A 12,380-nucleotide genomic window follows, 5' to 3' on the forward strand; every position below is an offset into this window, starting at 1 on the left:
GGTCAATCATGTAGTTTATATACCTCAATAAAACTGTTACATAAATATTAAATTAAAAACTTCAATAGCATCCCTATTTAAAAATAAATAAATAGGCTGGGCATGGTGGCTCACACCCCATAGTCCCAGCACTTTGGGAGGCCAAGGTAAGAGGATTACTTGAGGCAAGGAGTTCAAGACCAGCCTGGGTAACACAGTGAGACTCCCCCAACCCAATCTCTACAAAAATATTTAAAGAATTAGCCAGGTGCGGTGGCTTGCACCTATAGTCCCAGCTACTCAGACAGCTGAAGAGGGAGGATTGCTTAAGCCCAGGAGTTCGAGGCTGCAGTGAGTTGTGATCACACCACTGCACTCTAGCCTAGGCAACAGGGTGAGACCCTCCCTCTAAATAAATAAATAAATAATCCCCACTGAAAACAATGAAATGGAATTATTTTCTATCCTAGAACTTTGGCCCAAGAGTTTGAGCTTCTTTTGAAAAATGAGCAAAGAGATATTTGTCCAGAAATACTAAGATCTGCTCACCTGCTTTTCAGGTTCAGTTCTGGTCAAGGCAATGAATGAGGAAGTAACCTGAAAATAAAACTTTGCATAACAAAGGGGACCACTATACTAAGAAAAGAAAAGCATATTTATCAATTTGGAAAACTTGACCCTGCATAACCCAAGTTTTCATAGTATTTTCAAATAAATAATTCTCCTTTTGCTTCCCCTATTTAAAAATAAATCAGTTAATTCACTGTACCACATTCTACTAACTTTTCTTTATATTTGAAGACATTCACAAAACATTAAGAAAAAATATATAAAATGCAAATCTGACCTTGTTTAAAAATGGCTTAATAAACTCTCAACAATGTATTCATAAAAATAAAAGATCACAAACAGCACTAAAATTACAGGAAAGACCCTGGTTATATATAAGATACAGTTTACTTATTAAAGCACTAGAACAAAAGACAAGCAATAGACACCACTCTGTATTTTGGAGAGACACACATGTCCGACAGCTGTATCAAATGCTCAAAACTACAGGTGCTGTAAGCTCAAGCCAATGATGGCTCACAAGTACCTGACTTTCCCTGTTGGATTGCCATAGCCCATGTAAGCCATCTTCCCCGCAAGAACCAATGGCATTTATGGTCCCATGATCTCATTCTTTTGAAGCAGGCACATTCTGGATGCATCACTAAACAGAATTCCTAGGAAAACATACACTGGTTACATGCATCTTCTGAGTCCTCTGCTAACTGAGAGCCTCTCTCCTAAGAAATGGCTTCCTGAGATACTCAAGGCAATAGGTAAGGTCACCTTCACAAGGGAGTATGATTCCCTCCCTTGTCCACAACTCCCCCATAAAATCCAATACACTCTACCATTATTGCTAGCTAGAAGACAACACCTTTGAATTAAGTCAGTCAAAGAGAAAGAACAGAAAAATAAGAGGAATGAACAAAGCCTATAAGAAATATGGGATTATGTAAAGAGGCCTAACATAAGAATTATAGGCATATCTGAGGGTGAAGAAGAAAATACACAAGGGCTGGAAAATCTATTTGAGGGAATACTTGGGGAAAATTTCCCAGGTCTTGCTAAAAATCTGGACATCCAGGTACTAGAAGCACAATGGACTCCTGGGAGATTCATCGCCAAGAGGCAATCACCACGACATATAGTCATCAGACTGGCCAAAATTAACACAAAAGAGGAACTCCTACAAACTGTAAGGCAAACGCATCAGGTAACTTACAAAGGAAACCCCATCAGACTAACTGCAGATTTCTCAACTGAGACCTTACAAGCCAGAAGGGACTGGGGCCCCTTTCTTAGTCTTCTCAAACAGAATAATGGCCAGCCTAGAATTTTGTATCCTGCAAAACTAAGTTCCTTGTATGAGGGAAAAATAAAGACTTTCTCAGATTAGCAAACACTGAGGGAATTTGTCAAGACCAGACCTGCCCTGCAGGAAGTACTCAGATCTGGATTACAGACTGGTCAGCACCAGTGTAAAACCATCCAAAAGCCAAAGTTTAGAGCCCAGATACCACAATGGCTCAAGAGGTAAAAGAAAGCAATAAAGTTCTATGCAACAGGATGAACAAAAATCCATCCCATTTATCAATTCTTTCAATAAATGTGAATGGCTTGAACTCCCCACTGAAGAGACATAAACTGGCTGAACGGATGAAAAAAAATACAAGCCAAGTATCCACTGTCTCCAGGAAATGCATCTCATCCACAAGGACTCAATCAGACTCAAGGTGAAGGGTTGGAAAACAATATTCCATGAAAATAGAAACCAAAAGAAAGCTGATGTAGCTAGTCATTGTCACATCAGATAACATGGACTTTAAATCAACAAAAGGAAAGAAAGACAAAGACAGTCATTATATAATGGTGAAGGGAACAGTTCAACAAGAAGACATAACAATTCTAAATATCTATGCATCTAATACAGGTGAGCCCAGATTCATAAGGCAAATCCTACTTGATCTAAACAAAATGATAAACAGCAGCATTATAATACCCGAGGAATTCAACAGCCCACCAATAGAAAGGGACAGATCCCCCAAATAGAAAATAAACAAAGAAACAATGCACTTAAATAGGACTCTAGAACAAATGGGCATAACAGACATTTACAGAACATTCTACCAAAACTACAGAATATACATTCTTCTCATCAGCTCATGGAACATTCTCTAAGATTGATCACATCCTAGGCCACAAAACATGTCTCAACAAATTTAAAAAGATAGAAATTATGCCATGTATCTTCTCAGACTACAGTAGAATAAAATTAGAAATCAATTCCAACAGAAACACTCAACTTTACACAAAGTCATGGAAATTAAACAACCAACTGCTGAATGATTATTGGGTCAAGGAGGAAATTAAGATGGAAATCAAAAGATTCTTCAATCTGAATGACAAAGGGAATACAAGTTACCAAAATCTGTGGGATTCTGCAAAAGCAGTCCTAGAGGAAAATTCATAGACTTAAATGCCTATGCCCAAAAGACAGAAAGATCACAAATCAACAATCTCAATCATCTCAAGGAATTGGAAATGGAAGAGCAAACCAATTCCAAACCCAGCAGAAGAAAAGAAATAACTAAGGTCAGAGCAGAACTATACAAAATTAATCCCAAAAGAATTATACAGAAGATTAATAAAACAAAAAGTTGATTCTTTGAAAAGATAAAATCAACAGACCTCTCACTAGATTAATCAGAAACAGAAAAGGACACTTATAAGCTCAATCAGAAATGAAAAAGGAGATATTACAACTGATACCATGAAAAATAAAATGTCATCTCTGAGTACTATAAAAATCTCTATGCACATAATCTTGAAAACGTTGAGGAAATGGACAAATTCCTGGAAACACACAACCTCCCTAGGCTCAATCAGGAAGAAATAGAACTCCTAAACAGACCAATATCAAGTAATAAAATTGAAGCTGCAATAAAAAATCTTCCAACAAAAAAGAAGTCCTAGACCAGATGGTTTCAGCCAAATTTTACCAGACCTACAAAGAACTGGTACCTATGCTGCAGAAATTATTTCATAACACTGAGAAGGAAGGAGTCCTCCCCAATTCATTCTACAAAGCCAGTATCACCTTGATACCAAAGCCAGGAAAGGTCACAAAAAAAGAAAACTACAGACCAATATCCCTTATGAATATAGATGCAAAAATTCTCAATAAAATCCTAGCAAACCAAATTGAGCTGTACATCAAAAAAATAATCCACCACAACCAGGTGGGCTTCATCCAGAAATGCAACATATGCAAATCTATAAATGTGATTCACTACATAAACAGAAGCAAAAACAAAGACCATATGATCATCTCAATAGATGCAGAAAAAGCTTTTAACAAAATTCAGCATCCTTTTATAAGAACTCTTAACAAAAAAGGCATAGATGGAACATACCTCAAAGTTATAAAAGCCATATATGACAAACCCACAGCCAACATCATATTGAATGGGGAAAGCATTCCGTCTTAGAACTGGAACCAGACAAGGTTGCCCACTGCCACCATTTCCATTCAACATAGTGCTGGAAGCCTTAGTCAGAACAATCAGGCAAGAGAAGGAAATCAATGGTATACAAATGCGGAAAGAAGAGGTCAAACTATCTACCATTATTGCTGCTGTGTATATTTTATTTCTAAAATAATTCCACCTTATTACATTGTACAGATGACAAAGAAAAGGCAAATCAACACTCTTAACTATTGACATTGGCAGGTGATAACACTTAGAAAGGACAGTGCATTTTATATTAAGGAAGCATACCCTCCTGCCTAATCTAAACCTCTCCTACTTTAGTTACTTTTGCTCAATAAACTCTTCATTTCCTGAATACTAGGAAGATGGCTACATATTCCAAAACAAAAAGAATAACCTGAATTTTGAGTAAAAGTTTTCAGTTCCAAAGAAGCAACCCTGAAACCCACATTGGTGATACTCAGAGTGTTGTCAACTTTATCTCAATGCTCTGAGTCTTTGAAGCACTAATTTCCTGAGAGATCAAGACCCAAGAGCACTGTGTGCATATCCAGCTGAATTAAATAACTAACTTTTTTAATGAATTATAATGTCTCAGTTCATAACTTAATTAACAATTCACTTAAAAAGAGAGAGAGAAAAGACTTACCTAATAGTGTATATATCCTGAATATTCTTCTCCCCACCTTTTCCTTCCTTAAGAGCTTGCATTTGTAATAATTTCATAATGGCTTTTATCAAGCCATGTGTATTCCTGTAAAGAAATATCATAATATGTTAAATGTTATAGATGTAAAGTGAATATTCTAACCAGGTGCTTAATCCTACCATTTTGAAATAACTGAACACTTGCCACCCACATCAAACAATGGCCACCCACAGGCACCCAACTCATTCTCCAGCACAGCTAAGACCTATCTGACACATTTAAAGGAGGAGAAACGGAGCCAAAGAACCAAACCACCAACGTGTCAATCACCTGCCTACACACTCTTGGGGGAAAATCAATCAGGAAAAAAAAGACATTAACCCACACAATTTCAAGCAGTGACCACATCAGTTACCCACATTAACTGATCAAGTCTTTCATGTATAAATATTAGCAGACCATGAAAAATAACCAGACACATAAAATGTGATCCACCACTCAAAAAGGTGGGCCAGAGAACCAATCAGAGCAAATAACCCCCATTAAAATAGAGTAACAGAAGAGGGAAGAGCACTTTTAAATTTTTTCCTCATTTTCTGCAAGAGATAAAAGGATAATATATCAAAAAGAAAAACAGCCTACCCTTTTAAAATAAAGATCTCCCTGGAAAATAGAAAGAAATCTTAGAAATTAAAAAAAAAGACTATTTGTTAAATGAAAAAAGTCATTATTTTTTAACCACAGTTGTTAATACTTATAAAGCATCTACTGTAAGCTAACCACTGTCCTAAGTGCTTAACAGGTAGTATGTCATTTAAAATTCAGAGCACAATAGGTTAGATATCCCTATTAACTTTATTTTTAGGTTAGGACAAGACTTCAACTTAATTAGATATCCCTGCTGCTCAGATCCAGACCTGTGCCCAGATGTTATATGACACCATGAAATCTCAGATGGTGGCTGGGCGCGGTGGCTCACGCCTGTAATCCTAGCCCTCTGGGAGGCCGAGGCGGGTGGATCGCTCGAGGTCAGGAGTTCGAGACCAGCCTGAGCAAGAGTGAGACCCCGTCTCTACCAAAAATAGAAAGAAATGATTTGGACAGCTAAAAATCTATATAGAAAAAATTAGCCGGGCATGGTGGCACATGCCTGTAGTCCCAGCTATTCGGGAGGCTGAGGCAGTAGGATCGCTTAAGCCCAGGAGTTTGAGGTTGCTGTGAGCTAGGCTGACGCCATGGCACTCACTCTAGCCCGGGCAACAAAGCGAGACTCTGTCTGAAAAAAAAAAAAAAAAAGAAAGAAATCTCAGATGGTATCATCACTGATAGAGTGAGCAGTTCCAAGATTCTAGTATCTGAGTAAGAACTATCATGAGGGTCTACTTTAGTTTGCCCGAGTAAAAACCACTAAACATTCAGAAGCTTTGTCTTCTAGCCTTCCATGTTTATGCAACTGAAAATCAGCTCTAAAGTCTGATTTAAGCTAAAATGACTCCATTTATATACAGCTGAAGAAAATCCAGTCCTCTCCTAGTAACCTCGTAAGTCCCACTCCTGAGCCTAATGATTAGTTGAACTAGTACCTATCTTAAATCAGTGTTGACTGAATTTCTGACTGAATTTCTTCCTAGAAACATGGATTCACTAAATAACCCTTTTCTGCATGTGCAACTATGTTGGTTTTCCTCACGCAATGATTTAATTGTCACATGACTGGAGTTCTAGATAGAACAGATAACAGATCTATAGTTTTTAACCAATTTGGATCCCCTACCCTTTTATGAAAGCAGTAGAACCTAAGAGAAAAGCATGTTTATGCATTTAATTCCAAGGGGTTCACAGAACCACTGACACTGATAAATTAACTCCAGTTTTTTAAACTTTAAGTTAGGTCTCACTTGTTCTTATTTGTGGATCCAGATTTTATTGTGTGGATCACTGAGTCCATCCTGTATTTTAAGCAAGGGTAGCATGAATAAATTATAATTTTTGAAAGATTATAGCATCAATCAAATTATATATAGACCCATTCAAATAGTAATACATTTGTCTTAAAATTAATTGAATTATTATTTATGTATTTCAAGTGGGTAGAAAGAGATGATTTCCGATTAATTTTTATTTAAACCTCTACTTTAATTCTAATTAGCTAGGGAATCTTGGGCAAGCCACTTAATGCCTGGAAATCGCAACATCCTCATCTGTATAATTGAAAATCATGATAATAAACCCACCTCTTATGTTGTTTTGAAGAATAAATAATAGTATGTCAGTAAAGTACCTGGTTATTTTTTCAAAAAGTTGTGAAAATCTAATATTATAACTATAACATAAAGATTATAATGTTCTTCCCTCTTTACAGATGAAGCTGTGTAAGCGCAGGAGTCAGAGTTAACAAATGTCGAAGCCTAGAATCTGCCTAAAACCAAATACAAAACCATTCTAACTCCTAAAAATCCCTAGTACTTTCCATCTCTCATCACAAAACCTGCTTTTCTTGTTTTCAAGCCTTTGTTACTCTGCACCTGAGATCTACTCCTGCAAAATTAAAAATTTTGTTGAATTCTACATGATTTCAAAAAGAAGCTATAATAATTTGAATCGTGCTGAAAATCAAAATAGTGAATTAGTAGAAAATACAACCATTGGAGAAGCAAAAGTCAAAGAAATGATAGAAGGAAATTTCATGGAACTGAAGTCTTCACATTGAAAGAGCTACCAAGTTCTAGGCAAGATTTCTGGAAAAATTAATTGCTGACATTTATCAAATCCAAATAGAAAAAGAAAATCCTATGATCTCCTCAATTTTATAAAACAAAATATATAAAATAAAGACCATTAGACTGACATCATTTCTCATTTGGCATCAGAATTCTCATCTACAAAACTGAATGAAGCAATGCATATGGAATTATAAGGGAAAGGTTTATAAAACTCAGTAAGTCTAACCACCCCCCAAAAAAACTTAGAGTAATATATGAAGAAAAAAGAAATATTTTCAGACATAATACTCTGAAAAATTTTCTTCAAGAACTTCTCCAGTTAAAAGAGAATGTGGGCCGGGCGAGGTGGCTCACGCCTGTAATCCTAGCACTCTGGGAGGCCGAGGCGGGAGGATTGCTCGAGCTCAGGAGTTCGAGACCAGGCTGAGCAAGAGCGAGACCCCATCTCTACTAAAAATAGAAAGAAATTAGCTGGACAACTAAAAACATATATAGAAAAAATTAGCTGGGCATGGTGGCGCATGCCTGTAGTCCCAGCTACTCAGGAAGCTGAGGCAGCAGGATTGCTTGAGCCCGAGAGTCTGAGGTTGCTTTGAGCTAGGCTGATGCCATGGCACTCTAGCCCAGGCAACAGAGTGAGACTCTGTCTCAAAAAAAAAAAAAAAGGCGGGGGGGTGGGGGAATGTGTACTGATTGCACAGCCTTGTAAACATACTAAAAACCACTTTTAAAAAAGAGTGATTTTATGATATGCAAATTATACTTCAATAAGCTGTTATTTTTTTAAAAAGATAAAACATAAGAAAGAATTGAAGAAATAAAAAATATGTAGACTACAAAGAACTTTGGTCAGCATGAATATTAGAAGAACTTACAATAGTATTTCAAATGTGGCCATAAAGATTAAAGCAATTGTTATTATAACTGTGGAGAGAAAATGAACAAAAACAGAAATCCGTAACTAAAATTCCAGATAGTTTCACCAAATTTGGTAGGGTGGGTATTCTGCAGGGAGAAAACATAAAGCTAAAATAAGAGATAATCTGAGATGAAATGTTTACAACATATCTGATAGACAAAGGGTTAACATCCATAAAATAAGAAAAGCACAAGATAAAGCAGATCACAGAATAGGAAAATGAGCAGAGAATATAGATATGCAAATCCCAGAAGAATAAGATTCATAATATGCAGTGTTAGTAAGTAAATGGGGAAATAAGCACTTTCATGTTGAGCACACATTGATTGGCTCAGCCTTTATGGAAAGCAACTTAGCAGCATCTTTAACAATTTTAAATGAACATACCCTTTTTCCCATAAATTCTGCTTCCAAGAACCCACCCTACAGAAATATTCTTACCTATACTCAAAAGAAGATATTATACTATATTCATTATCTTTAAAAATGGAAGAAAAAAGACATATTTGTCAATAGAGAAATGGCTAAAATATGACACCTCTGCACTATAGAATACTCTGCAGCTGTTAACAAGGACGGAAACAGATTTATGCATATGACATGGAAAGGAGTCCATCACACATTAAGTGAAAGAAAGCAAGTTTTAGAACAAAATACATATGAATGGAATATCTAATTTTAAAACACTTGGTATGCATGTGCATACAAATGCTTTTTTAGAGGTCTAGAAATGGGATTTCAATTTCACTGGAGTTAGCTGGTCCCTAATTCCATGTGCCTGGATCTGATTTCAGATTATCCTGGCTTTCTCTATATCCTAGAGGAATCCAAGATCAAGACTTGGAGGAACCTCTGACCCCGAAGCCTTTCCAGTCCTTTTCCTACTTTTCACCAGTGCCCAATAAAAAAAGTGAATTTAAAAAAAAAGAAAATGGCAAAAAGAAGTTTCACCACCTACCACTTTCACTACCTACAACTGTCATTGTTTGAGTTTTCAAAAAAGTATGCACAAGTTTTATATTTTATTAGTTAAAAAAGAAAAAAAGATTTATAATCTCAAGGTGAGGAAAGACTTTCTGAACACAAATAGATTAACGCTGATCTGCTGGATAGATAGTATGAGCAGAAATTTAAATAAACAATGAAATAACCACAGCGTCTTCTATTTAGGACCTGTCTTCAGTAACAGTTTAGCACAGACACAAAAAAAATGTTTAATTTGAGAAAGTAGATTTCTGAGGAACATTTTCAGGAACTGGAATTAGCCTTTAGACAAGCAGGCTGTATGAGTTTGTGGTACACAGGTACCCAGAAGAGTTAATTAACAAATCAAAGTAAAGACTTTAATCATGGCAAAAAAAGAGCTGATTAGATATTATGCCTAACTTATTCATAGTATAATGTGTTCAGGGGATATCATTAACCAAAAAAAAAGGCATATCCAGGTGCCTACCAGATATTCCCACTTTAGCATATGAATCGTGCCTGATACTCAACATGTCCAAAATTGAACTCATGTTCCCTCCACACACCTGGTCTTCTAATGTTCCCTATCTAACAGTAGAGCAAGCCAGAAGTCACGGAGTCACCTTTGACTTATGCCTTTCAGTCATCTTTATATTCAATACACCATTGAATGCTTCACCCCCTAAATATCTCACAGATCCATCTATTTCTTCCACCTCTAGGGCAAGCAACCACTCTCTCTCATTTGAACTACAGCAACAGCCAAATTAATAGCCTAAACTAATCTGCTGGTATCCCTTTGCTGTAGTTTGTATGTTTGTCCCCCCAAACCATTTGATCCCCAAGGTTGGAGACAGGACTTAATGGAAGGTATTTGGGTCATGGGGGAAGATCCCTCAGGATTAATGCCCTTCCTGGGGGCAGTGGGGGAGGGGGGGCGGTGTGAGTGATTTTTCATTTTCTTAGTTCCCAGGAGACGTGGTTGTTAAAAAGAGCCTGACACCTCCCCTCTTTCTTGCTTTTTCTGTCACCATGTGACCTCTACATGCTGGCTCCCCTTCACCTTCCCCGGTAAGTGGAAGCAGTCTGAGGCCCGCACCAGAAGCAGATGCTGGCGCTATGCTTCTTATATAGCCTGCAGAACTGTGAGCCAAATAAACAAACCTCTTTTCTTTGTATTATAAATTACCCAGCCTCAGGTATTCCTTTACAACAAAACAGACTAAAACATACACTATCTGCCTACCCTAAACCCTATACTTTGAATTTTGTCTTCATATTGCAGCCAGAATGGTCTTTTTGGAAGAACTGATATCCACTAGATAAAAATATTTCATAGATTCCCTCTGTACCCAGGATAAAGACCCAAATCCTCAAGATTGCCCATCATGGACTATATTATCTGACCCATACCTACCTTCCCAGCCTCATCTCAAACCACTCTCTCCTTGTTCTTAGCATTCTTTCGGCCTTTCCTAATAGCTATCTTCCCTCCCACAATGGGGACTTAGTATATGCTATTTCCTGAAAGTTCTACCCTCTCCTGTTTGCCTAGATAACTTCCATTCATTCCTTAGTCTCACTGTAGGTGTTACTTCCTCAGGAAAGCCTCCTTTAACCACCATGACTAAGTCAAACCCTCATATTAAAGGAACATCCAACACAGTATACTTTATCTGACTGTAGTTTAATATGCAACTGCAGAACCATGTGAATGTGGCAGTCTCTCCCTCTAGACCAAAAGCATCATGAGTGTAATGATTATGTCTGCTTTACTTACCATGATATCACAGCACCTAGCACAGGAATATAGGAGATAATAAATACACTCAATAAATATGTTTAACTAATAGATAGATGGATAGCTAGATATAGCTGAGATACCATCTTGCCTCCAGAGGTAACTTCTAAAGGTAATTTCTAGTTCTATAATTACACAATTTTACACATGCACCTTGAAATTAGAGTATCTGATCTCTTTAATATCAAAATTCATTATTTAGGTTTTTTAACAAAATAAATTAATATGAATGTTATGACTGGCTGTGATTATGAAAAGCCTTTCATTTCAGGGATTGCATATTTAGCAAATATGGAAATTATAAAAACTGAGAAGATAAAATTAATATAATGCCCTTATGTTATCAAACAACAAAACAACCCTGTTGAGGGAAGAGAAGCAGATGTCTTTTGTTGGGGTTTTTTTTTTTCTCACTTAACACATCTTAATCCACGTACCTACATTAAAACAGACTTAAGATTCCTGATAGAATAAGAAAAGTAAGAGAGAAATATTCAGATGGTATATAGAGATTGACTGCTGTGTTGAATGCTGCCCACCATGCAACTAAATCCACGACACTGAAAATTAACTCCTAAGAGAGTCTTAGGAATATTAGATGATTCCTATGACTTAATATAAGGGCAGGGGCAAGAAGTCTCCTTTGGAAGATATTATTTTCTTTCACTCCCTTCCATCTTAACTCACTTGTTATGTATGAAAATCATTGAATAGAAAAGGATTTTTGAAACTTTACTTAAATTTCCCTCTCTTTCTCAAACCACTTCTAAAGAGTGAGTTCAAAAAACAATCTTAAAAAGCAGATATAGAAGAGGACAGAAATACATCAAGTCTATTTAAATCCATGAGCTCATTATTGTTTTTCTAAAAGAAAATGTAACTGGTCACTGCTAAAAAAATAACCAATTATTATTTAGAAATTTAGTAAATTAAAGAAAGAATTATTGGCCAGGCACAGTGGCTCACGCCTGTAATCCCAACACCTTTGGGAGGCCAAGACAGGAGGATGGCTTGAGGCCAGGAGTCTGAGATCAGCCTGGGCAACATAGCAAGACCCCCATCTCCACAAAAAATTCTTTAAAAATTAGCTGAGTGTGGTGGCACACTTGTAGTCCTAACTACTCAGGAGGCTGAGGCAGGAGGATCTCTTGAGCCCAGGAGTTTGAGGTTACAGTGATCTATGACTGTCCCACTGTATTTCAACCTGAGGGACAGAGCAAGACCCTGTCTCTTTAAAAAAAAAAAAAAAATTATGTACATATCCTGCCTTTCCTATACAAATTGTACCATTAGATAACCA

At 36.8% G+C, this 12,380-nt stretch overlaps 1 protein-coding gene across 2 annotated transcripts in view; it reads right to left on the reverse strand.

Annotated features, from left to right (window-relative positions):
- Positions 1-12,380, reverse strand: part of FOCAD (focadhesin) — a 258,289-nt gene that overhangs the window by 210,634 nt on the left and 35,275 nt on the right. For both annotated transcript variants that reach the window (XM_045563768.1, XM_045563771.1), the window contains exon 5: positions 4,672-4,776. In XM_045563768.1, the coding sequence (XP_045419724.1) occupies positions 4,672-4,776 (105 nt within the window). The remainder of the gene's footprint in view (positions 1-4,671; positions 4,777-12,380) is intronic.

The sequence above is a fragment of the Lemur catta genome, chromosome 10 (genome assembly GCF_020740605.2).
Source record: "Lemur catta isolate mLemCat1 chromosome 10, mLemCat1.pri, whole genome shotgun sequence".
Lineage (NCBI taxonomy): Eukaryota > Metazoa > Chordata > Mammalia > Primates > Lemuridae > Lemur > Lemur catta.